Source organism: Salmo salar, chromosome ssa01 (assembly GCF_905237065.1).
Source record: "Salmo salar chromosome ssa01, Ssal_v3.1, whole genome shotgun sequence".
In the NCBI taxonomy this organism is placed as follows: Eukaryota; Metazoa; Chordata; class Actinopteri; order Salmoniformes; family Salmonidae; genus Salmo; species Salmo salar.
Window position 1 is genome coordinate 42,990,523 of NC_059442.1, and position 25,199 is coordinate 43,015,721.

General features: G+C 43.9%; 1 protein-coding gene across 4 annotated transcripts in view; it reads left to right on the forward strand.

Annotated features, from left to right (window-relative positions):
* Positions 1–25,199, forward strand: part of plekhh1 (pleckstrin homology domain containing, family H (with MyTH4 domain) member 1) — a 66,930-nt gene that overhangs the window by 6,215 nt on the left and 35,516 nt on the right. For 3 of the 4 annotated variants that reach the window (XM_045717964.1, XM_045717965.1, XM_045717970.1), the window contains exons 2-5: positions 12,515–12,730; positions 22,665–22,727; positions 23,063–23,212; positions 23,434–23,517. In XM_045717964.1, the coding sequence (XP_045573920.1) occupies positions 12,578–12,730; positions 22,665–22,727; positions 23,063–23,212; positions 23,434–23,517 (450 nt within the window). In that variant the 5' untranslated portion in view covers positions 12,515–12,577. Of the gene's footprint in view, positions 1–12,514; positions 12,731–15,599; positions 15,705–15,810; positions 15,880–22,664; positions 22,728–23,062; positions 23,213–23,433; positions 23,518–25,199 lie in introns of those variants that run through there. The other variant, XM_045717968.1, reaches the window with a different exon arrangement.

Below are 25,199 nucleotides of genomic sequence, written 5' to 3' on the forward strand. Positions count from 1 at the left end.
GGTGACATGCTTGTAGAAATGAGGTAAAACAGATGTCAGTTTTCCTGCATTAACCTCTTGGGGCTAGGTGGGACGCTAGCGTGCCACCCGTGGTGCACTCCATCAACAGCAGGTGCATTTCAAGAGCGGCAAATTTGAATCCAAATAAATGTCAAAATTCAAATTTTTCAAAAATACAACTATTTTACACCATTTGAAAGATAAACATCTCCTTAATCTAACCACGTTTTACGATTTCAAAAAGGTTTTACGGCGAAAGCATAAATTTAGAGTATGTTAGGACAGTACATTTACAAGAGTTGTGTGTAATGTTTTGTCAAGTCAAAGACAGGGTCACCAAAACCATAAAACCAGCTAAAATGATGCACTAACCTTTTACAATCTCCATCAGATGACACTCCTAGGACATTATGTTAGAACTAAAAATGCATGCATTGTCTATCAAGTTCATATTTATATCCAAAAACAGCGTTTTACTATGGCATTGATGTTGAGGAAATCGTTTCCCTCCAATAACCGGCAGTCAAGTCAGCGTCACAAATTAAATAATTAAAATTAGAAAACATTGGTAAAATATTATATTGTCATTTAAAGAATTATAGATTTACATCTCTTGAACGCAATCAACTTGCCAGATTTAAAAATAACCTTACTGGGAAATCACACTTTGCAATAATCTGAGCACTGCGCCCAGAAAAATACGCGTTGCGATACAGACTAGACGTCATGTTGGGGAGATCTAAAATCGAAAATACTATGTAAATAATCCATTACCTTTGATTCTCTTCATCAGATGTCACTTCCAGGTATCACAGGTCCATAACGAATGTAGTTTTGTTCAAAAAAGCTCATCATTTATGTCCAAAAATCTCCGTCTTGTTAGCACATGATCTAAGCCAGCCGGACTTCTCGTCATGAACGAGGGGAAAAAATATATTTACGTTCGTTCAAACATGTCAAACGTTGTATAGCATAAATCATTAGGGCCTTTTTTTAACCAGAACATTAATAATATTCAAGGTGGACGAATGCATACTCTTTTATAACGTATTGGAACGAGGGTACCCAAGATGAACTCGCGCGCCAGGTGTCTAATGGGACATCATCGTTCCATGGCTCTTGTTCGGTCAGATCTCCCTCCAGAAGACTCAAAACACTTTGTAAAGGCTGGTGACATCTAGTGGAAGCAATAGGAAGTGCCAAAATATTCCTCAGCCCCTGTGTTTTTCAATGGGATAGGTTTAAAGTCAATACAACACATCAGGTATCCACTTCCTGTCAGAAAATGTCTCAGGGTTTTGCCTGCCAAATGAGTTCTGTTATACTCACAGACACCATTCAAACAGTTTTAGAAACTTTAGGGTGTTTTCTATCCATATATAATAAGTATATGCATATTCTAGTTACTGGGTAGGATTAGTAACCAGATTAAATCGGGTACATTTTTTTATCCAGCCGTGCAAATACTGCCCCCTAGCCCCAACAGGTTAAAGTCACCGGCCACCAAGAGCGCAGCTTCTGGGTGAGCATTTTCTTGTTTGCGTATGGCCCTATACAGCTCCTTGAGTGCGGCCTTAGTGCCAGTATCGGTTTGTGATGTTACATAGACAGCTACGAAACACACATATAAGAAACTCCCATGTAGCTCAGTTGGTAGAGCATGGCGCTTGCAACACCAGCGTTGTGGGTTCAAGTCCCATGGGGGACTAGTATGAAAATGTATGCGCTCACTACTGTAAGTCACTCTGGATAAGTGCATCTGCTAAAAGACTGAAATGTAAATATACCTCTCTTGCTAAATAGTGTGATCTACAGCTTATTGTGATTTCTTTTAACACAGGCGATTTATCCACTCTCTGACGTAGTCTTGTTAGGTATCCTGCACGAGTGTCTGGGATTTGGGTCTGGTCCACGATAATCGGTATGTCTTTCACCTTCGACTCGTGGAAGTCCTCATCCAAATGGAGGTTAGGGATAGCTGTCCTGATGTCCAGAAGCTCTTCATGCTCATAGGAAACGATGGCGGAAACATTATGTGCAAAATAACACACAAAATATCACATTTGGTCAGGAGCACGTAAAACGTCCGCCGTTCTCTCCGGCTGCATTACACATACTCTCTCAATCTCTGATCCCTCTCTCTCAGGTAAAGAGAACTTCAGCGCCCCAGTTTCCCACATTCAGAGCCCTGCCCATCCACTCACTCTCACACATTCTTTTCCCCTTTCTTTCTTTACCTAGCTAGGATAGCTGACATACAAACAACCCTCCTCCAACCACATCTGTGATGGGACTATCATGTAGAAAGACACTATTGTACCGGCCTGGATCCTGTTTCACTCCTGCCCTGTAATTAAGAAGGGATTGCCTGGTCTGGCTGGGCTGGGGAGAGCTGGGTTGGGGGCTGGGAGTGGGGGTGGAATACAGGCATTGCATGGCCAGGCTGCGCTAGGCCTTGGCAGCACATATACTAAAAGCTATGGAGATCTTGGTGTGGGACTGACACTGGGGATGATGCACAGGGACTGGGTTAGGAGGTATTAGGTCATTTAGTTAAAAAGCACGACCTGGCCTGCTGTGTGTAGAGCTAAAGACAGTTTGAGGTTCAAAGAGGAAGCTTTTATTTAACTGTCATACTGAAGTCATCGCTGAGCGGTGAGTGTTTGCTTTTCTCACATTGCCCCACTGAGTCACAGGAAGTGAAGTGAGGATGAGTTGTGAAGTGAAACTATTTCCATAAACTCTTCAGAGGGGTTTCACATGATTTTGCTTAGCAAAATATGCTGTATCTTAATTTGATCATCCTATTGTTGCAGGAATTTTTCTCTACAGAAAGGAAATGCAAGCTTGTATTGTATTCAAGGTTTAAAAATGCTTCTAAAGTTTGCAATTTCCACTTTAAAATGTCAGACTGGATTTGCTCTAACAAATAATTTATCAACCCCTACAAAAAATGTCCATTCATTGTAATCCACATAATAATAATAATGTCCTGTTCAGTGTTGTGATTAGTTACTTGAAAGTAACATATTACATATTTCTAGTTAAAGCATTACATTAAAACATTACTTTGTGTGGAAAGTAACACGCTATATTACTAGTTCTATTACTTTGCGTTACTTTCATGAAGAAAAATCTGTTTGTTTGAGGGAGGGAGCAAGGCGAGCCGCACACACACACATACCAAAGATAGACTACTTACTAACTCACCCAATGATGCGCAGCTCACGCCTCAGAGATGACGATGTGCTCGTGCCAAAAACCTCTCTCTCTCTTGTTAAACAATGCTGTTGGCTCAATATGCCTATTTGGAAGTTGATAGGATATTTTGGAACAGACAGATTAGATTGTTCTACACTGCTCAAAAAAATAAAGGGAACACTTAAACAACACAATGTAACTCCAAGTCAATCACACTTCTGTGAAATCAAACTGTCCACTTAGGAACCAACACTGATTGACAATAAATTTCACATGCTGTTGTGCAAATGGAATAAATAGACAATAGGTGGAAATTATAGGCAATTAGCAAGACACCCCCAATAAAGGAGTGGTTCTGCAGGTGGTGACCACAGACCACTTCTCAGTTCCTATGCTTCCTGGCTGATACTTTGGTCACTTTTGAATGCTGGCAGTGCTTTCACTCTAGTGGTAGCATGAGACGGAGTCTACAACCCACACAAGTGGCTCAGGTAGTGCAGCTCATCCAGGATGGCACATCAATGCGAGCTGTGGCAAGAAGGTTTGCTGTGTCTGTCAGCGTAGTGTCCAGAGCATGGAGGCGCTACCAGGAGACAGGCCAGTACATCAGGAGACGTGGAGGAGGCCGTAGGAGGGCAACAACCCAGCAGCAGGACCGCTACCTCCGCCTTTGTGCAAGGAGGAGCAGGAGAAGCACTGCCAGAGCCCTGCAAAATGACCTCCAGCAGGCCACAAATGTGCATGTGTCTGCTCAAACGGTCAGAAACAGACTCCATGAGGGTGGTATGAGGGCCCGACGTCCACAGGTGGGGGTTGTGCTTACAGCCCAACACCGTGCAGGACGTTTGGCATTTGCCAGAGAACACCAAGATTGGCAAATTCGCCACTGGCACCCTGTGCTCTTCACAGATGAAAGCAGGTTCACACTGAGCACATGTGACAGATGTGACAGAGTCTGGAGACGCCGTGGAGAACGTTCTGCTGCCTGCAACATCCTCCAGCATGACCGGTATGGACTGGCCCGCCCGTTCCCCAGACCTGAATCCAATTGAGCACATCTGGGACATCATGTCTCACTCCATCCACCAACGCCACGTTGCACCACAGACTGTCCAGGAGTTGGCGGATGCTTTAGTCCAGGTCAGGGAGGAGATCCCTCAGGAGACCATCCGCCACCTCATCAGGAGCATGCCCAGGCATTGTAGGGAGGTCATACAGGCACATGGAGGCCACACACACTACTGAGCCTCATTTTGACTTGTTTTAAGGACATTACATCAAAGTTGGATCAGCCTGTAGTGTGGCTTTCCACTTTAATTTTGAGTGTGACTCCAAATCCAGACCTCCATGGGTTGATAAATTGGATTTCCATTGATTATTTTTGTGTGATTTTGTTGTCAGCACATTCAACTATGTAAAGAAAAAAGTATTTAATAAGATCATTTCATTCTTTCAGATCTAGGATGTGTTATTTTAGTGTTCCCTTTATTTCTTTGAGCAGTGTATTTTCAGCAGGGGAGCTATTTGCTTTCCAACCTGTTTTTTTTCCCGCGATTGTATTTGAAATATTGTGGCCTGTTTTGGCTGCATGCTGTTTATTAGGGCCGGGCGGCATACTGTATTTTACTAAGGCTGGGCGGCATACTGTATTTTACTAGGGCTGGGCGGCATACTGTATTTTTACTAAGGCTGGGCGGTATACTGTATTTTACTAGGGCTGGGCGGCATACTGTATTTTACTAGGGCTGGGCGGCATACTGTATTTTACTAGGGCTGGGCGACATACTGTATTTTACTAGGGCTGGGCGACATACTGTATTTTACTAGGGCTGGGCGGCATACTGTATTTTACTAGGGCTGGGCGGCATACTGTATTTTACTAGGGCTGGGCGGCATACTGTATTTTACTAGGGCTGGGCGACATACGGTATTTTACTAGAGCTGGGCAACATACTGTATTTTACTAGGGCTGGGCGACATACTGTATTTTACTAGGGCTGGGCGACATACTGTATTTTACTAGGGCTGGGCAACATACTGTATTTTACTAGGGCTGGGCGGCATACTGTATTTTACTAGGGCTGGGCGGCATACTGTATTTTACTAGGGCTAGGCGGCATACTGTATTTTACTAGGGCTGGGCGACATACTGTATTTTACTAGGGCTGGGCAACATACTGTATTTTACTAGGGCTGGGCGGCATACTGTATTTTACTAGGGCTGGGCGGCATACTGTATTTTACTAGGGCTAGGCGGCATACTGTATTTTACTAGGGCTGGGCGGCATACTGTATTTTACTAAGGCTGGGCGGCATACTGTATTTTACTAGGGCTGGGCGGCATACTGTATTTTACTAGGGCTGGGCGGCATACTGTATTTTACTAGGGCTGGGCGGCATACTGTATTTTACTAGTCCTGGGCGACATACCGTATTTGACTATATTCCGGTGTAGCAATATTGATGTTACTCATATTGATTTTACACAGGAAACGGAAACCAGTTGTTACTTACTTCATTAATGTGCTGGTTGACAACATGCCTAGTAAAGTTTGCTTAACTATATATCTTTTGTCTGTCGTGACTACAACGCAAAGCATATTGAAACATGGTGGCAGCGGTACTCAAAAGAAGCTGGATCTCATCGATGTAAATGAAGAATACATCCCAGGCGGCAGTTTGAAAAAGTGCCGCGTTTACAGGCTAGTCATCGCGCCGAACGTCTACGTTAGCTGGCTATCGTGAGAGACTCTATGCTAAAAGCTAGCTGGCTATTGGATACAAGCAGATTCATGAGTAGCTAACGATCCATTCTACCAATAAATCGCCATGGAAAATGCACTGAAACCTCTGGGAAAAATAGACTTTGATGATTGTAATTTACCACTGACCTGGAAAAGATGGAAAGAGGAAATCAATTTGTACATGGCTCTTACAATGAGAGAAAAAACTGATGACTACAAAGTGAAGCTACTGTATTATCTCACTGGGGAAAAAGGCAGAGAGATTTGTGAGACCCTATGTGTGGGCAGTACAAAAGACAATCTCTCTGTTGAGGAAGTAATTGCAGCACTGGATGCATTTTGTGATCCCAAGAAAAATTAAACAATTGAGAGATATCATTTTTTCACGCGAAGTCAGGGCCAAGATGAGAGTTTAGACAAATATCTCACTGAATTGAGGACTCTAGTGGCCACCTGCAACGTTGGAGTAATCACAGACTCTCTTATCAGGGACAGGATTGTGTGTGGCACGTGTGACCCACACTTAAGAGAGCGCTTACTCAGAGAGACTGATCTCAGTTTAGAGAAATGTAAACAGATTGGAAGAGCTGCAGAACTGTCCAGACAGAGAGCTAAAGTCATAAATGTGCAGGGCCCTGTAGCAGTGCATGCAGTAACACAGAAAGAGAGACCGAGAGGGAGAGGAGACCCTACAGAGGGACAGAGCGTTATACAATGCAGATACTGTGGACGGACACATGAGAGAAAAGGGAAAATGCCCTGCATATGGACAAAAAATGTAAATCCCGTGGAAAAAACAATCACCTCTCTACGGTTTGCAAAAGTGCAGGGACCAGCAAGAGAAACAGAGTCCTGGTAATGGAAAATGCGTCAGCTGACTCAGAGAGCAGTGAGGATGTTCTGTGCAACACACTAGGGCCAAAATCAGAGAGCATCAACGTGGTGTAGGAGAAAACCACAGACCCCAATGCAGCTCTCTTTGCAACCATGCTGGTCAACAAAAAGTCAGTCAGATTTCAGCTAGATTGTGGTGCTAGTATTAATGTTATCCCTGAAAACCTCATAAAAGCCAATCACCTAGAGCCCTGCAGTCAGATATTGGTGATGTACAACAAGTGTACTCTGACGCCACTGGGGAAGTGCACACTTAAAGTGATCAATCCACGCAATAAGGAAACCTACCGAGTTGAGTTCATCGTAGTCAACAAGAATGTGCACAGGCCCATTCTAGGCAGTAAGGCTATCCAGGCAATGGAGTTGATTACTGTGCAGCATCACAACATCCTGGCCATCGAGAAAACAACAGGATCCTGAACTAAAGAGCAAATTAAACAGGAGTACTCTGATGTATTCCAGGTAGATGGATGCCTACCTGGCAAACTGAAGCTGGAAGTGGATGAGCGAGTGGAGCCCGTCCAGCTGCCAAAGAGAAGAGTGCCAGTAGCACTATATAAACCACTCAAAGAGGAGCTCAGTGGTCTACAGAAAAGAAGGATGATAAAAGCAGTTGAAAAAAGCACAGATTGGATTAGCAGCCTGATCATAGCGAAGAAACCGTCTGGAAAACTAAGAGTGTGTATTGATCCGAAACCTCTCAACAAGGCACTCAAGAGGAGCCATTACCCACTTCCCAGTATTGAAGACGTGCTGCCAGATCTGAACAGTTCTCTGTTTGTCATGTAAAAAATTGATTTTGGCATGTGGATCTGGAGGAGGAATCCAGCTATCTCACAACGTTCTCTACTCCCATTGGATGCTACAGGTGGCTGCGCATGCCAATGGGTATCAGTCCAGCCCCAGAGATCTTTCAGAGGAAGTTGAACCAGGCAATGGAAGGTCTTCCAGGGGTCAAAATCATTGTAGGCAACATCCTGATTGTGGGAGAAGGAGACAATGATGAAGCGGCGACTTTGGACCATGACAAAAACCTGAAAATGCTCCGGGACAGATGCAGGAAGCTCAATATCAAGCTGAATCCGGAGAAGCTGCAGCTCAGGCTGAAGGAAGTGCCCTACACTGGCCACCTGCTGACATCAGAGGAGTACTCTGATGTATTCCAGGGAGATGGATGCCTACCTGGCAAACTGAAGCTGGAAGTGGATGAGCGAGTGGACCCAGGAAAAGTGACAGCCATCAAACAGATGCCTAGGCCTACAGATGTGCAGGGGGTGCAGCGCTTCCTGGGCATGGTAAACTACCTAGCCAAGTTCTGCAGCCACGCCACGGAGCTCTGCGAGCCACTGCAACAGCTAACACACAAGGACTCACTGTGGGAGTGGTCAGAGAGACATGAGCAGGCTTTCAATAAAATCAGGGATACCATTGCACAGACCCCTGTGCTGAAATTCTACAACCCAACAGAGCAGCTTGTACTACAGTGTGATGCTTCAGAGAGTGGGTTAGGAGCATCCCTGATGCAGGGAGGACAACCAATAGCATACGCCAGCAGAGCCCTGACAGAGACTGAAAAAGGAAGGAGCTGCTTGCAGTGGTGTTTGGCATGGAGAGGTTCCACCAATTCACATATGGACGAACTGTGGAAGTGCAGTCAGATCACAAGCCTCTAGAGAGCATCATGACAAAGCCTCTCCTCAGCGCACCAAAAAGACTACAACGCATGCTCATGAGACTCCAAAACTACGAGGTCAGTCTCCGATACGTTCCGGGAAAACATGTGGTGCTGGCCGACACCCTGAGCAGGGAGTACCCCATAGAACAAGACAACAGAGGCCCTGTGGAGGTCCAAGTGGAATGATACATGATACACTACCTCCCTGTGTCAAGCAAGAGACTAAAGACCATCCAGAGAGCCACTGAGCTGGACCAGGAGCTCCAGACACTGAAAGATGGGATCCTGCAGGGGTGGCCTGAAGTGAAAGTACATGTACCCTTGGAAGTAGCCATGTATTTTCACAACAGAGATGAGCTGAGTGTGCAAAATTGAGTTCTCTTCAGAGGTGAGCGAGTCGTTGTGCTTACTGCCCTCAGGTCAGAGATAATGCAGAGAATCCATTCCTCACACATAGGAACGGAGGGATGTCTGAAAAGAGCTCGCGAGTGTGTCTACTTGCCAGGCATGAATGCACAGCTGAGAACATACATGGCACAATGTAGCACCTGCACTGCATGGGGTAGGAAGCAGCGGAAAGAAACGTTGAGGCCACACGAAGCACCAAAGCGTCCCTGGGAAAAAATAGGGACTGACCCGTTCCAGTTCAACGACAGAGACTACATGGTCACAGTTGATTATCTCTCCATCTTCTGGGAAGTGGACCATTTGGAGAACACACAGTCGAAAACGGTCATTCGAAAACTGAAGACACACTTTGCACGCCTGACATCCTTTACTCAGACAATAGTCCCCAGTACGCTCCAGATGAGTTCCAAAGTTTCAGCAAGGCTTGGGACTTTACACACAAAACATCGTCTCCAAGATACCCGCAAAGTAAGAGCAGGTGCTGACCCTTACCTGGCCATGCTGGATCACAGAAATACCCCGTCACAAGGAACAGACAACAGCCCTGCAATGGTGCTCATGGGAAGACGTACAAAGACACTACTTATAATGAGTGAAAATCTTCTGAAACCGGGGATGGCAAACTGTCAGCTGGAGAAGTTCAAAGAAAGACAACAGAAACAGGCAAAGTACTATGACACCTCTGCTAAGGATCTCACAGAGCTGCAACGAGATGACAGGGTGAGAGTTCAGCCACTCACAGGACAGAAACAGTGGTGGCAGAGGGCCACAGTTGTCAGACCTGTGGAGCAAAGGTCCTACGAGGTGAAGACAGAACAGGGCCAAGTCTTCAGCAGGAACAGGCGACACCTGAGGAAGAGCAGAGAAATAGAGGAGGATTTCCCCATTGTTGAGGAGCCTGGCACAGAGCCAGTAAACAGAGGACCAGCTGACGCCCAGCAGGGTGCTGAACACAACCTAGAGGTGAATGCTACACCTCAACAAGAAGATCCAAACATCTCAGGTCAAGCACCTCCTGATGTAATCAACACTCCCCACGCAAGGTCTGGTAGGGCCATCCGAAGACCTAAAAAATAATAATAATTAATGGACAGTCAGAGACAGTAAACAAACATTCAATTCACATTCCAGTTTATTGCAGACATGGACTACAAGCCAAAGTTAGGTGGAGTCTGTCTTTGTTGTAAAAAAAAATTTTTTAAAAGAGAACATGTCGCAAAATTGATGTTACTCATATTGATGTTACACAGGAAACGGAAACCAGTTGTTACTTACTTTATTCATGTGCTGGTTGACAAAATGCCTAGTAAAGTTTGCTTAACTACATATCTTTGTCTGCCGTGACTACATCACAAAGCATATTGAAACAACCGGTATTTATGCACGGACCAGTTTGGGATTTTACTTTACCTTCTATAACGGTATTTTAATGTTTGCTTTTTTAAATGTAATACGCCGTGTGTAACGTCCATTTTTATAGTTTACATCGCTACTTGAGCTATCTCTCTCCGCTCTCTCTCTCTCCATGCTGCTTTCCACACAGACCTGGTCCCACCCTGTCACTCAAGGATCGCATATGTTGTTGCTTGACCACGAGACACTTGTGTTCAGTCTGCATGGTCAATGCAGCGCATGCAACAATGTTGATGACAACGATGTTGTTTCTACTTTGATCTTAATATAAATACATAAGCATTCTATAATTACAATATTAGTTTGTGTTTCTTACATCTGCAAACAGCTAGTTTGTATTTTCTTTGCAAGTTAAGCTAAATCGTGTTAGCCACTAATGCTAATCGCTAGTTAGCTGGCTAGCTAAACCAATCAGAATGGAGAAAGACTAATTGAAATAATTTAGAATATATGTGTTGCCACCCTAGGGTCACGCACTACTCATAAAGCAAATTTAGAACTTTTATTAATCAAAAACATAAAATACTGTCAAATACCGTCATACTGTCAAAAATGTGAAAAATACCATGATATGATATTTTGGCCATATCGCCCAGCCCTACTGTTCACTGACAGATTTGTTGCCATTCCGGACTGTAGACTATGTGACCTTGTGATTGGGCTACACACAATCCACAGCTAGGCAATAAAAAAAAAAAAATTTTAAACTATTGATCCTCCGTGGCTAAATTATAGGCCTAATCCTGGTGTAGTATTCTGAATTATTACATTTCTTTCTGAACAGACAGCAGTAATTCTATATCTTTGGCAAATGTATTTCAATTGATCAGTGGCGCTGCGGCACCTCCAGCATCCTTCCCACGGCTATGATTCTAATAAGGAAAAAATAGATAAAGTGTAATGCTGGAGAAATGAGAGTTGCAAGCTCATGTCTATCAGAGCAGAGAGAGGGAGAGAGATCATAGAAAGTTAATCTCATTCTAGTTCTGTGAGAGATAGGCTGCAGGCATGCTTCTCTCTCTCATCACAGCAATGGCCACACATTGGTTTCTAGGCTACAATGTTGTGCAAACCATAAACCCGGGCCGACCAACCCAAATCAATTCTTACAATATCAGGAACGGGCTGAAAATCTACATTTTCACAATATGTTTTTTTAGGGGGCATTAGAATTACAGAGGAGTCAACTTGAATGAACTCTGGTCACTTTTATTCAAATGTTCACCTCTCAGTGAAAAAAGTTGTTCATGCCACGAGAGGTACCGGATCCTGGCAAATAGGTTCCGGAACGAAACCGAGAGGTGCTGGATTATGTTCCGGCAGGATCCAGCTCAAATGAACCACTGTTGTTACTTTTGTAAGTCGTTACCCCCCCCCCAACAAACTCTCACAGGCTCACGTCAGAATTAGAAGTTCATTCATGTTCATCAAACGTAAAATGTAGAAGTTGTTCCAAACGTCAAATTTTGAAGTGTTTAAGGTTAAGTTTAGGCAGTAACTCCGAATGGTTAAGGTAAGGGTTAAGGTTTGGGATCGGCTTAAAACAAAAATATTATAAACAACTTTCTATCGCTGGATTTGAACACGTAACCTTTGGAAACAGAAGCAGATGCTTACACACCCATCCCCATCCCTGTCCACAAAACCCTAGCAAAACCTGCTTGAAAGTAACAGCACTCACTGTTGCCCCAAGTGTCTGGTTTTCACATCATCTCCCAATGTCCTCAGACATGGATGGATGTCGAATACTGACTTGTACCATGGGTGACCTGGCTGTACTCCCAACACTAGTCCTGCAGTATTATTAAGAACCTCCATCTGTAGCTATCTGCTTATCCATTCCTGTAGCCTGACGCTTAATATCTCTTTTTGTGAGTGATGTAGTGTTTTGTGTTATGTGCTGTGTCTGTTTAATACTGTTTAATATGCATTTGTAATGTTGTGTATTGAGCTGACCAGGGTAGTGTGTGTGTGTGTGTGTGTGTGTGTGTGTGTGTGTGTGTGTGTGTGTGTGTGTGTGTGTGTGTGTGTGTGTGTGAGTGTGTGTGTGTATTGAGCTGACCAGGGTAGTGTGTGTGTGTGTGTGTGTGTGTGTGTGTGTGTGTGTGTGTGTGTGTGTGTGTGTGTGTGTGTGTGTGTGTGTGTGTGTGTGTGTTAATCACTGTGTGTTGTTTGGCAGGTCCGGGTCAGTCGGTCGGTTAACAGTCTGCGAGTTCTGTCCGTCTGTCGGTCAGCGGTCAAGATGGCGGACGTCTTAGAGAGTGGCGGGGCGGGAGCAGGCTCTGTAGGAGGAGCCGGCAGCGTGGATTGGCAGAAGCATTGCGTTGCCTTGGAGATGCAGCTGCTCAGGTTCCGTCTGCAGGCGGGGAAGATCCGAGAGCTGCTGGCTGAGAAGGTGAGAGAGGGGGGCATCATGGGTAATGTAGTATAATCACCATCATGTGCCATTGCTACTTTGTCCTGTCTAAGGCAGTGTTTCTTAATCCTGGTCCTGAGGACCAAATAGGTGCACATTTAGTTTTTTTCCCTAGCACCACACCTGATTCTACTAATCAACACATCATCAAACCTTTGATTAGTAGAATCAGCTGTGTAGTGCTAGGGCAAAAACAAACTGTGCACTTAGCTATATTTGAGTCCCCAAGACCAGGATTGAGAAACACTGGTCTAATGGAAAAGAAAGAACAGTTGTACCCAAATCTACATTATTTTATCATCACATAACATAAAGTACAGAATGATGTTTTCCAGCCACGGAGCAGCCTTGCCAGTGCGTGTTTTGACCTGACATTGATTTGTTGTGCATGAATGAACTGTACTATCCAAATGTAAAATTTGTTTACCATTATACAGCCAACAGACACACACAGTGTGGGATCTGGTTATGCCTGGATGATCATTTGTGTTGATTTAGTAGAACAGGCTGGTATAAGAACATTTTCTTTGAGTGTTCCTCCTTGGCCAGTTGCCACACTGACACAAAAGACTACCTGTGAATGAACACCTAAAACCTCCCTCCTTCTATCCCTCTGTCTCTCCCTTTGGTGCTTTTGTTGTCCTCTAGACTCTGTCATGCTGCATTGACCTCTGTGTTGCAACAAATGGTTAACTGTTTGTTCCTTGTCTGTTCCAAACAGCCCTGCATGAAAGCAAGGATAACAACTGACTTGTGTGAATGAGTGCCGGAGGGAAAATACAGGTGTGTGTGGGTGTGTGTGTGTGTGTGTGTGTGTGTGTGTGTGGTTTGTGCTGTATGTGTGTGTGTGGGTATGAAATGGCATTAAACGCATGGAAACCATGTATTTGACACCATTCCACTCCAGCCATTAACACGAGCCCATTCTCCCCAATTAAGGTGCCACCAACCTCCTGTGTAAGTGTTCTGAGAAAGTTCCTTATAAAATCATTCCAGGAACAGTATAGCAACATTTACGAGAGATAGTTCTTCACATTTTTAATTGTAACATGAAACAAACATTTTCCTTGCTTGTTTCAAAACATTCTAATAATGTTCAGAGTGTCATAGTCCGTGTATGTAGGTGGCAGGGAAGTCAGGCGCAGGAGAAAACAGAGTGGTTTAAAAATGGAATATTTATTTCCAAAACCAACGTAGAAAAGAATCCGGGTAAAACAATAACCCGTCGCACACCGATATAGAAACAACACGTACATAACAAACAAACAATCACCGACAGAGAAATGAGGGGAATCAGAGGGTTAAATACACAACATATAATTACTGGGATATGAAACAGGTGTGTAAAGAGACCAGACAAAAAAAAGGGCTTACCAAGAAAAACTTCCAAAAAGACTAATTCAAGGCAAAACATTGTTGGAGCACGCAACAAAAAAGGCAGAGATAATTTATTATTTGCTCACTTGCTTAATGTTCAGAGTAACGTTGTTATTAAGCAACCTTTTGAAAGTAATTTTGTTCTGGGACTGTTCTCTTGCTAGCTGTAAGGGAGTATAAAACCAAGTATATTTGCATTGTTTTGGTAAGGAGGACTGTCATTTTAAGTTTCATCCCTTATCCTCCTGCTGCTGTAGGTCAGTCAGCCGGATGTTTACAGGGCAAATTTAGGATTAATGATAAGACCAAAGTCTCTCTGTTGCCCAGTGGACTCTGTAGGGTTTTCTTATCTGTCTCTTGTCAATCTATCAGCCCTCTACCTTCTCTCTCTCTCTCTGTGTGTGTGTGTGTGTGTGTGTGTGTGTGTGTGTGTGTGTGTGTGTGTGTGTGTGTGTGTGTGTGTGTGTGTGTGTGTGTGTGTGTGTGTGTGTGTGTGTGGCAGGGGCATGAAGCAATCATTCCAAACAGCAATAACATGGCCGATTAGCACTCAACACCGTCCTACTCCCCAGAGAGAACACACTCAGCAACAACACAGACCTCCACCCACCAGCCTAGTGTGTGTGTGTGTGTGTGTGTGTGTGTGTGTGTGTGTGTGTGTGTGTGTGTGTGTGTGTGTGTGTGTGTGTGTGTGTGTGTGTGTGTGTGTGTGTGTGTGTGTGTGTGTGTGTGTGTAAAAGATGCCTGCTTGCTCTTTATAGTAGAGCTGTTTTCTATTAGTGATGTGTTGGCTACAGTAAGTAAATACTAGGCATGTGGACTTCATAATTCATAGTTACATGAATTTCTTCCTAATGGCCCTAAGAAGTGGAGACGTGCTCTATCATGTGATGCAGGTCAATGGTCACCCAGAGAGGAAGTCTATAGAAGGCAAAAGGCTACTGGCTTTGAGTGCACTACACATATAAACATGATTTGTTGGGTTAGTTTGTTTATTTTATAATACTGGAACCAAACGTGTGCAGCCTAAAAACATAGGACGAGGACAGTGCAAGGGAGACTGGAAGCTGTGTTCTCCAACCAAGTTAGGTCTCACTGGACATTGGGAAGAAACCTGAAATAAGCTGTTGGACTGGAAGATTAGAGGGAAAGGACTCTTTCTCTTTCTCTCTCTCTCTCTCTCTCTCTCTCTCTCTCTCTCTCTCCCACCCATCTTCCCTTTGTCTATCTCTCCTCATGTAACATTTTGACCTCTGGATATCCACTTAATGATTGAGCCAACTTTTCACTAAACCATCAACAGTGGCTCTCACTAACCATTAACAGCCATATCACTGGGTTAATGATTATACTGTAGTCAGTTGTAGCTGAAACACTGAGGTAGATGGATGTTGGTGTTTGGCGAAGAACATCCTTCGCTCTCTCTCTGGCTCTCTCTCTCTCTCTCTCTCTCTCTCTCTCTCTCTCTCTCTCTCTCTCTCTTCGTATTAAGACAATATAGTATAAGTTGCAGGTATGGCTAACCTACAGACCAGCAGCAGCTTTCTGAGGGTCTGCAAAAAGGTGTAGAATGCAGGTATACATTCATGGGAGTATTCTTAGATGTGTGTTACTGCTTGCTGCATTTCCAGGTCCTCTTTCAAATACTCGTTTCGATGTCTCACAATGGTATTCCCTGATAGGCGGATCACCACAGGAGGAACCAGTCACACAACTCCTGTTGGAGACAGACCGGTTGAGTGGCAAAAGCGGTGAGTCCTTCCCTGCCAGTCGCCTCACCGCTGGTTATTCTCGCTCTCTTCCTCAATAGCGTGTGATTGCGGCAATTCGGGGCATTCCTGCATCTGCATCCGTGGATTGGCATCCAACGCTATGGTGCATTACCACCACCTACTGTACTGGAGCACCCCCCGCCTCCTGCCTGTGTACTGGAGGCCTAGCTTAAAAATGGACCACTATAAGTATGAAGAGGGGTTCCTGCAGATGCACGAATTCCTACAGAAGGGTGCTTGAACCTTTTACTTTTTAGTTTTGGTCCACCAGCTTCAAACAGCTGTAAAAAACTATATTTTTTGTTATTGAAAAAATATTTCACAGCGATTTAGATGTTACAATGATTCCCTACACTAATCAGTGCTTGTTTTCTTGCATATACTGAAACTGAGCGAACAGTATAGAATTTTTGCAACCAGGAAAGGACCAAGCGATTTCCACTAGATAACACAACCACAAAGTCATAACAGCTTTCCCATTTTGACAGATGCTGCTCCGGTGCGAGAAATCTATAGGAAAATATCCCAGCCAATCACAAAACTGGTGGTTAAGTAATACTGTGAAACACTATCATTTCACTATTAGTGCAGATACTTCATATATATTCCAATGCAAAAATCCTATGTGTTGTACCTTTAAACATACAAAAAAAGCTAGCGAATTTGCCAGCTTGTCCCAATGACTTAGCATGAGTTTAGGTTAGCATGCTAATCGATTAGCATGCACCCCAGCCTGGATATTTTTGTCAGTTAAACATGACGAACTGAACACATTATGTACAGTATGTATTAACGCATCATTATCAAATATTGTAATGTATGAGTATTAGTAGTTTGAGTAGTGAATGGCCAACATATTCACTCCAAAGCAGTTGATTTTCTCTCACTTCAGCTCAAAAACGTCTGCCATGTTTTCCAAAATATATTAGAATGGCTGATCACATGACCAATATCTGTTCTCTGATTGGAGGATTCCAAAAAATTGCCCACTAGGTGGCACTACTGATCAAAATTGCTCAGTTTTATGGAAAAATGTTGAAGCAACCATTGCTGCAAGGCCAGCTAAACCACCAAACTAGCTTTTCTACCTAGCCAGACAGTAAAATTGCTAGCTCTCCTCTCTCGTTTAGTTCAACCCACTTTCCCTCGTGACATGTTGAGTAGACTGACTGACCTAGCTTCACAGCTCGACTATCAAGGGAGACTCTTTGTTCATTGAGAGACAAAGAAAGCACATGCTTTCTCCTGCTGGCATTGTGCTAACTAGCTAGGTTTTTTTTTTTTTTTAGCTTTTACCTTTCTCTCCTTTCTCTACGTTCTCTCGTTTGTGTTAACTAGACCGACCGGTTTAGCCTCACTGCATTACGTTCATGAGAGAATATCAGCCCGAAGTCGAACAACGCAACAATTTAGGGATGCAGGAAGGGTAACAGGGGTTTGACCGCGGCCCAACCCAATCGTTCAAAATATATCAAGTAGTTTTGGATATCAGGGAAAATGTAAAAAGTACATTATTTTCTTTAGGAATGTAGTGGAGTAAAAGTAAAAGTTGTTAAGAATATAAATAGTAAAGTAAAGTACAGATACCCAAAAAAACTACTTAAGAAGTACTTTAAATGATTTAGCTTTACACAACTGGAGGAAGCTCATGTTCCGTATGCTTACGCTTAACATGCTGTCTTACTCTGTTCGTCCAGGCAGCTGGTTCACTTCAGTCGACATACAGGACGCTTATTTTCACATTAGCATTCTACCAGCACACAGGACGTTTCTCAGGTTTTCCTTTCAGGGCACAGCCTATAAATATCTCGCTGTCTCCTTCGGGCTAGCACTAGCTCCACCAACGTTCAGCAAGTGTGTTGGACAGCTCTAGCACCCCTGAGTATCAGGGGACTAAGAGTCTTAGCCTACACAGATGATTATTTACTTTGCTCCCCGACACAGGAGCAAACAATGTGAGACACGGTTTCCCTTAAAACCCACCTCTTCGAGTTAGTGTTGAAGAACAAGAGCATTACGTAAGAGTGACCAACTCTTTGTTTCTTGGGCACCTCCCTACAAGGTCCGGCCCCCCTCTCGTCAACAGTGGAGGCTATTATAATTGTCTTATAATACCAATGGTTTATGGACCCCGGACGGCCTGAGGGCTCATTCCACTAGAGGTATGGCTACCTCTTGGGCACTGTTCACATGCATCTCTTTGCAAGAGATTTGCGACACGGCATGTTGGGCCACCTCTCACACATTTATGAGGTTTTACCGACTGGATGTCACTGCACCTTCATTGGTGCATACTGTCCTCAGTGACAAAGCCTCTGAGGCAGTGGTGTAGTGGTGCCTAGAGAAGTGGGTATACTTAAATTTAGGAAAGGCACCCTGTGTGAAAGTTCTTTATGAGAAACGGTTATAAACACCATATTGGTCTTTCAGAGTCAGGCCAACCCAAGCTGTACTGTGCAGTAGGCTAATAGTAGGCCTACTATTGAAACAGATAAATGAGACTCAACTGAGTCAGGAGAAATTGACAGATTTCTGATTTTTCACATTTCTTTCAGGTTTTTGTTCTCAAAGTCACACTTCAATAGAAAAACAACAAATTGGGCAGTCTAAGTCAAGAACAATGCTTAACCCACACCAGGAGACCATTTTGAGGTCTGTGAAAAATCCAATAAAGGTAGATTTTTCGTGTGTAATTACCCTTCAATTCAAGTGCACAGGCACTGCTGTTTGCTTAGCAGTGTTTCTGTAGCACATTAGATGTAGTTTCCAAAACAAATGGCCACTGGATTGATGCAAATCATCATGATATCATTTTGCCAGGTAGGCATAAGCGACTTTGAAGCTAGTTAACATTTAATTGAGAAGGTTTTTGGGAAAGCCTTTCCCTCTGTCATAAGCACCGCTATATTTTTCCTGTTACTTAATTGTTTGAAACCTGGATGTTTTAATCCTATAATGAGGCATGTTTTACGTTGCTTCAAAGTAGCCTATAGCCAAAATCCCACCATAGAAAGGTGGATGCAATTATTTTACAGACTTCCTCATATGCGTTCTCCTGTACTATTGGTTTCCTTTCAACTTTCTTTCATTGTCCAGCAGCCAAAGGCATTATCCTAGTCATATTAGCAACCCGCATCTTTAGATCTCCCCACTTTCTAAATTTCAAACAGATCTTTCCATCTCTGTCCATGAAACCGCTCACGCGCACGCTCACGCATTTCAAAACGGTGTTTTCCCACAAATGTTATTTTGGAACATTTGCGTGTAGGCCTACCGCGGTGTGCACATCGCTGGGGCTAAAATGTGAAGAAATAATAGGTCAACATTGTAAGCGAAACATTCTGATCTGTTCCAGCCTTATTAATTGATACGGCGTAGACCTCCACTACACTACTTCAACACACATTGTGGGGACTAAGAAGTGAGTATTCGGCGTATACCTGTGTAAACCCTCCACGACACCACTGCTCTGAGGGGTGATATTGTTGGGACTACCCTGAGAGCCCGGATCTCGATCCCATTGAGCACGTCTGGGACCTGTTGGATCGGAGGGTGAGGGCTAGGGCCATTCCCTCCAGAAATGTCCGGGAACTTGCAGGTGCCTTGGTGGAAGAGTGGGGTAACATCTCACAGCAAGAACTGGCAAATCTGGTGCAGTCCATGAGGAGGAGATACACTGCAGTACTTAATGCAGCTGGTGGCCACACCAGAAACTGACTGTTACTTTTGATTTTGACCCCCCCCCCCTCCTTTAGTCAGGGTGTAACGGCTGTCTTCGTGAAGAGAGGACCAAGGCGCAGCGGGTTGCTTGCTCATCATTATATTTATTAAATGTGAACACCAAAAAAATAATAAACAAAGAACCGACGACAGGAAACAGTTTAGCAGGCTATACAACAAACAGCAATGCTAAAGACAACTACCCACAATTAACAAACAAAACACATCCCTATATATAGGACTCTCAATCAAAGGCAACTACAAACACCTGCCTTCAATTGAGAGTCCAAGACCCAATACCTAAACATAGAAATACTAAACTAGAAAGAACATAGAAATACAAAAACATAGAACATAACCCAAAACCCAGAAAATAATAAATCAAACACCCTTCTAAACAAACCACCACCCCGAACCACATAAAACAAATACCCTCTGCCACGTCCTGACCAAACTACAATCACAAATAACCCCTATACAGGTCAGGATGTGACACAGGGCCATATTAGTCCATTTCTGTTAGTCACATGTCTGTGGAACTTGTTCAGATTATGTCTCAGTTGTTGAATCTTGTTATGTTCATACAAATATTTACACATGTTAAGTTTGCTGAAAAAACAATGCAGTTGACAGTGTGAGGATGTTTGTTTTTTTGCTGAGTTTACAAGGAGCGGCCCTTTTTGTGACCAAAAAAAACGAAATTGCAACACTGCACTACGCTCTGAATCTTGCGTCTCCGTAGAGCTTCTAGTAAGCTTTACTTGGATGTGTCAGCTACTTTAATGTTCATTCCATTTTATAAGTACCGCCTATGTCCCCTCATTGTCATCTTGGCCTGCTTAAAATCTTCCTGAGAGACTTGTGACTATAAGCTAACCATATGCTTTTTACTACTGGTTAATGTGTGGTGAAGACTTTGTTTTCTTCTCTGACTCCTTTCTCACTCGGCCAGTAATGCCTTTCTTTGGACTCATTCTCAAGGTTTTTGACCTTGAGGTGAAGAGTCACTTCACCACTAACCACTAACACCCTACGCCCACTCCTTCACCCCCACAACATGATGCTGCTTCACGTTTGGGATGGTGTTCTTCAGCTTGCAAGGCTCCCCCTGTTTGTATAGATGAACGTGGTACCTTCAGGCATTTGGACATTTCTCCCAAGGATGTTTTTCTGAGGTCTTGGCTGATTTATTTTGATTTTCCCATGATGTCAAGCAAAGAGGCACTGAGTTTGAAGGTAGTTTGAAGGTAGGCCTTGAGATACATCCACAGGTACACCTCCAATTGACTCAAAGGATGTCAAGTAGCCTATCAGAAGCTTCTAAAGCCATGACATCCTTTTCTGGAATTTTCCAAGCTATTTAAAGGCACAGTCAATTTAGTGTATGTAAACTTCTGACCCACTGGAATTGTGATACAGTGAATTACAAGTGAAATAATCTGTCTGTAAACTATTGTTGGAAAAATGACTTGTGTCATGCACAAAGTAGATGTCCTAACCGACTTGCCAAAACTATAGTTTGTTAACAAGAAATTTGTGGAATGGTTGAAAAACGAGTTTTAATGACTCCAACCTAAGTCTATGTAAACTTCCCACTTCAACTGTATATGGGCTAAACGTATCCTTATTCTAGTATTAATGTCAGAGGTTGAGTTAGTCTTTGCGAGGTTTACACAGCTAAGCATTAACTGAGGTGTACCTCGATCGTTGTGCACTATGTTTACCTTACCGTGCTCCAGTGTTGAAGTACCAGTCCTCTAGAAATGTAAAAACATATGATCTCACCACAGATAATTCCTCCGAGACTCCCGTCACACACATTTTTTACATTTTACATTTTAGTCATTTAGCAGACGCTCTTATCCAGAGCGACTTACAGTAGTGAATGCAGTAGTGAATGCATACATTTCATACATTTTTTCACACACACACACACACACACACACACACACACACACACACACACACACACACACACACACACACACACACACACACACACACACACACACACTATCCTTGTGGGGACCAAACAATTGATTCCCATTCAAAATCCTATTTTCCCTAACCCCTATCCTTAAACCTAACCCTTAACCTAACTCCAAACCCTAAACCTAACCCTAACTCCTAAACCTAACCCCTAACTCTTAAGCCTAACTGTAACCCTAAACCTAACTCCTAAGCCTAAACTAGCCTTTTTCCTTGTGGAGACTGTCAAAATGTCCCCACCTTTACCTTGTTTTACGATCCTTGTGAGGTCCCATCAAGGATAGTAAAACCAAGAATACACAGACACACACAGTCCGTAGCCCCCTCTGATGAGCTCAGTATATGGCCATTTCGGACCAACCTATAGGATCAAGTTAGGTTCAGGGTTTTTTCCTGAAAGCCCTCTGATGACCTTGCCTGATAATGTTCAAGGTCTTATTAGTCAGTTTGATGCTGTGAAGAGAAATGTCTGAGTTGAATTGGTTTCGAGCAATGACTCTCACAAGGTTGACTCTCTACCCCCTCGCCCCTCTCTCCCCGACCTCTCCACAGTCTGTGTGTGTGTTTGTAGTCTATAGAGCTAACAGAGTGTGTGTTTGTGTGGTCTATACTGCTAACAGTGTGTGTGTGTGTGTGTGTGTGTGTGTCCTCACTGCTTATAATCTGCAGTTCCAGGTGTGTGTGTGTGTGTGTGTGTGTGTGTGTGTGTGTGTGTGTGTGTGTGTGTGTGTGTGTGTGTGTGTGTGTGTGTGTGTGTGTGTGTGTGTGTGTGTGTGTGTGTGTGTGTGCTAGCCTACATTGCATGCTGTGTCTTGCCTGAACCTGTGCATGGCAGCATCTCTGAGTTGAGTTGTTGAGTTTGTGAAAGTTCTAGAGCTAGCAATTGTGATTGGGGAGGCTCAGAATTACCTCTGGAGGGCAGTGCAAACTCTCTCTTACACAACCACACACACATGCACGCACACACAGGATTTTCCAGTGACCCCCCTTTAACCCCATACTGACACAGCTGACCTGTAGGAAGGAGTAACCATGGCAACCCCTTTGTCCCCTAGATGCAAGAGCTGGAGCAGAGGGTTACAGAGTCTGACCAACGGGCTGAGAGCGCTGAGAAACAGGTACGGCAGAGTTTTAAAACCACAGCTTCGGCTACTTCAAGCTACTGGAGAAGCTTCAGTCGCCTCAAGTAGCTGCAGCACAGCATGCCCAGAGTCAGGCTCATCTCCACTACAAAAGTCAAAAGAGATGTTCAGAACTTTCTCTCTCTTTCACTTTCTTTCTCTGTCTTTGTCTGTCTCTCGTTCCTCTAATTTCTGCACTATGCTGTGTATAACCATCGAGGCTCGTCTTTTTTGTCTCCTCTACTGAGAGTCAGAGAAAGAGCCCGTTTATTCCCGTCTATCTTGTGAGTCTGTGAGCATGTAATCATACTGTAGTTAATGGTCTATTACAGGTCCATGTCATGGAAGAGAAGCTGAAATCTGCAAACATACAACCCAGCGAATCAGAGAACTCGTTGTACAGAAGGTACCAGGAGCTGACCAATCAGGTGCAGGAGAAAGATGCCGTGATAAAGAGCTTAGAGATGCAGCTGGAAAAACAGGTATGGAAGTTATAGGGTGAGTCACAAATGGTTTCCTATCCCTTATATAGTGAACTACTTTTGAGAAGAGCTCTATGGCCCCTGGTCCAAAGCAGTGCACTATATAGAGAATATGGTTCCATTTGAGAAGCAACAATAGATAAGGAACATACATGTTCATAATGATGTGAGTTTTGATAAACCCCTGACTAACCCTAAAACCCTGTTTTCTTGGCCTATAGATCTTAGTCAGAGCCCAGGAGGCTAAGATCATTGAGGAGAAGGCTGCTAAAATCAAAGACTGGGTTACATTTAAGCTACGAGAGGTAAGCTCAAATACAGTATGCAGTATTGTTGTCACGATACTAGTATGTATCACAATACTATGAAGTAAGGAAGAAAAGGAAACAAAATATGAATTGGACTTCATTTCTTGAGGAAAATAGTCCTAATGTTGGAAAAAAACTGCCTTATGTTGTCACCCAGTGTCACATTTGTTTTCTTTGCAAGCTACAGATGTAGGACATTTATTCGAGCCAGTTTGCTACAGAAGGAAAATTATCCTCCAGCAACAGGACATTTGAATTATTATGTGGATTATAATACAGATACATTTTTGTTTTTAAAGGACCATAGCGTTGTCTGCTTTGTATTTTCTCTTTTTGCCAAGGAAAATCGTAGTATCACAATACTGGCATCATGTACAGTACATATAAATCCTATATGGACCAGCCAGGTCAAAGATTTCTTTGCATTATTTCAACTGGAACACAAACATAGATCATGATCAGTTGATAAAGACAATGAGAACCAATAACTCAAAGCTTCTGCTCATTGTTTGTCACGACTTCCGCCGAAGTCGGGTCCTCTCCTTGTTCGGGCGGCGCTCGGCAGTCGGCGTCGCCGGTCTTCTAGTCATCATCGATCCACTTTTCATTTTTCATGTGTTTTGTCTTGTTTTTCCTCACACCTGGTTTCAATTCCCTCAATCACTTGTTGTGTATTTAACCCTCTGTTCCCCCACATGTCTTTGTGTGGGATTGTTTATTGTAAGTGCTTGTGCACGTGTTGATTGGTGCGCGACGGGTTTTATACCCATATCTTGTTATTTTTATGCCGTTGGTTTTGCGGGATCGAGGCAGCAGGCAGGGCACTCTGGCATCATCCCAGGTGAGCCGGCACCCTTCTCACCCTTCTCACCTTCTGTTGCACACATGTTTTTGTATGTTTCTTTCCCTGAGTTTTCCCAGCATAAGGCGCTCGTCGATTCAGGCACGCCTGGGAATTTTATAGACAGATCGTTCGCCCTTAGTTTAGGGATCCCCATTGTTCCCGTGGCTATGCCCTTCCCCGTTCACGCCTTAGATAGTCGACCATTAGGGTCAGGGTTGATTAGGGAGGCCACCGCTCCTCTGGGTATGGTGACGCAGGGGGGTCACAAGGAGAGAATTAGTCTCTTCCTCATTGACTCTCCTGCGTTTCCCATGGTGCTAGGCCTACCCTGGTTAGCTTGTCATGACCCCACTGTGTCTTGGCCACAGAGGGCTCTCACGGGGTGGTCGCGAGAGTGCTCGGGGAGGTGTTTAGGGGTTTCCGTTGGTGCTACTACGGTGGAAAGTCCAGACCAGGTCTCCACCGTGCGCATTCCCCCTGAATATGCCGATTTGGCTCTCGCCTTCTCCAAAAAGAAGGCGACTCAATTACCACCCCATCGACGGGGCAATTGTGCGATAAATCTCCTGGTAGACGCTGCACTTCCCAGGAGTCACGTGTATCCCCTCACAGGCGGAGACGGCGGCTATGGAAACATATGTCTCTGAATCCCTGCGTAAGGGGTTCATTCGGTCCTCTACTTCACCCGCCTCCTCAAGTTTTTTTTTTGTGAAGAAGAAGGAGGGAGGTCTGCGCCCATGTATTGATTACCGAGGCCTGAATTAGATCACGGTGAGGTACAGTTACCCGCTACATCTTATTGCCACGGCGATTGAGTCAATGCATGGGGCGCGCT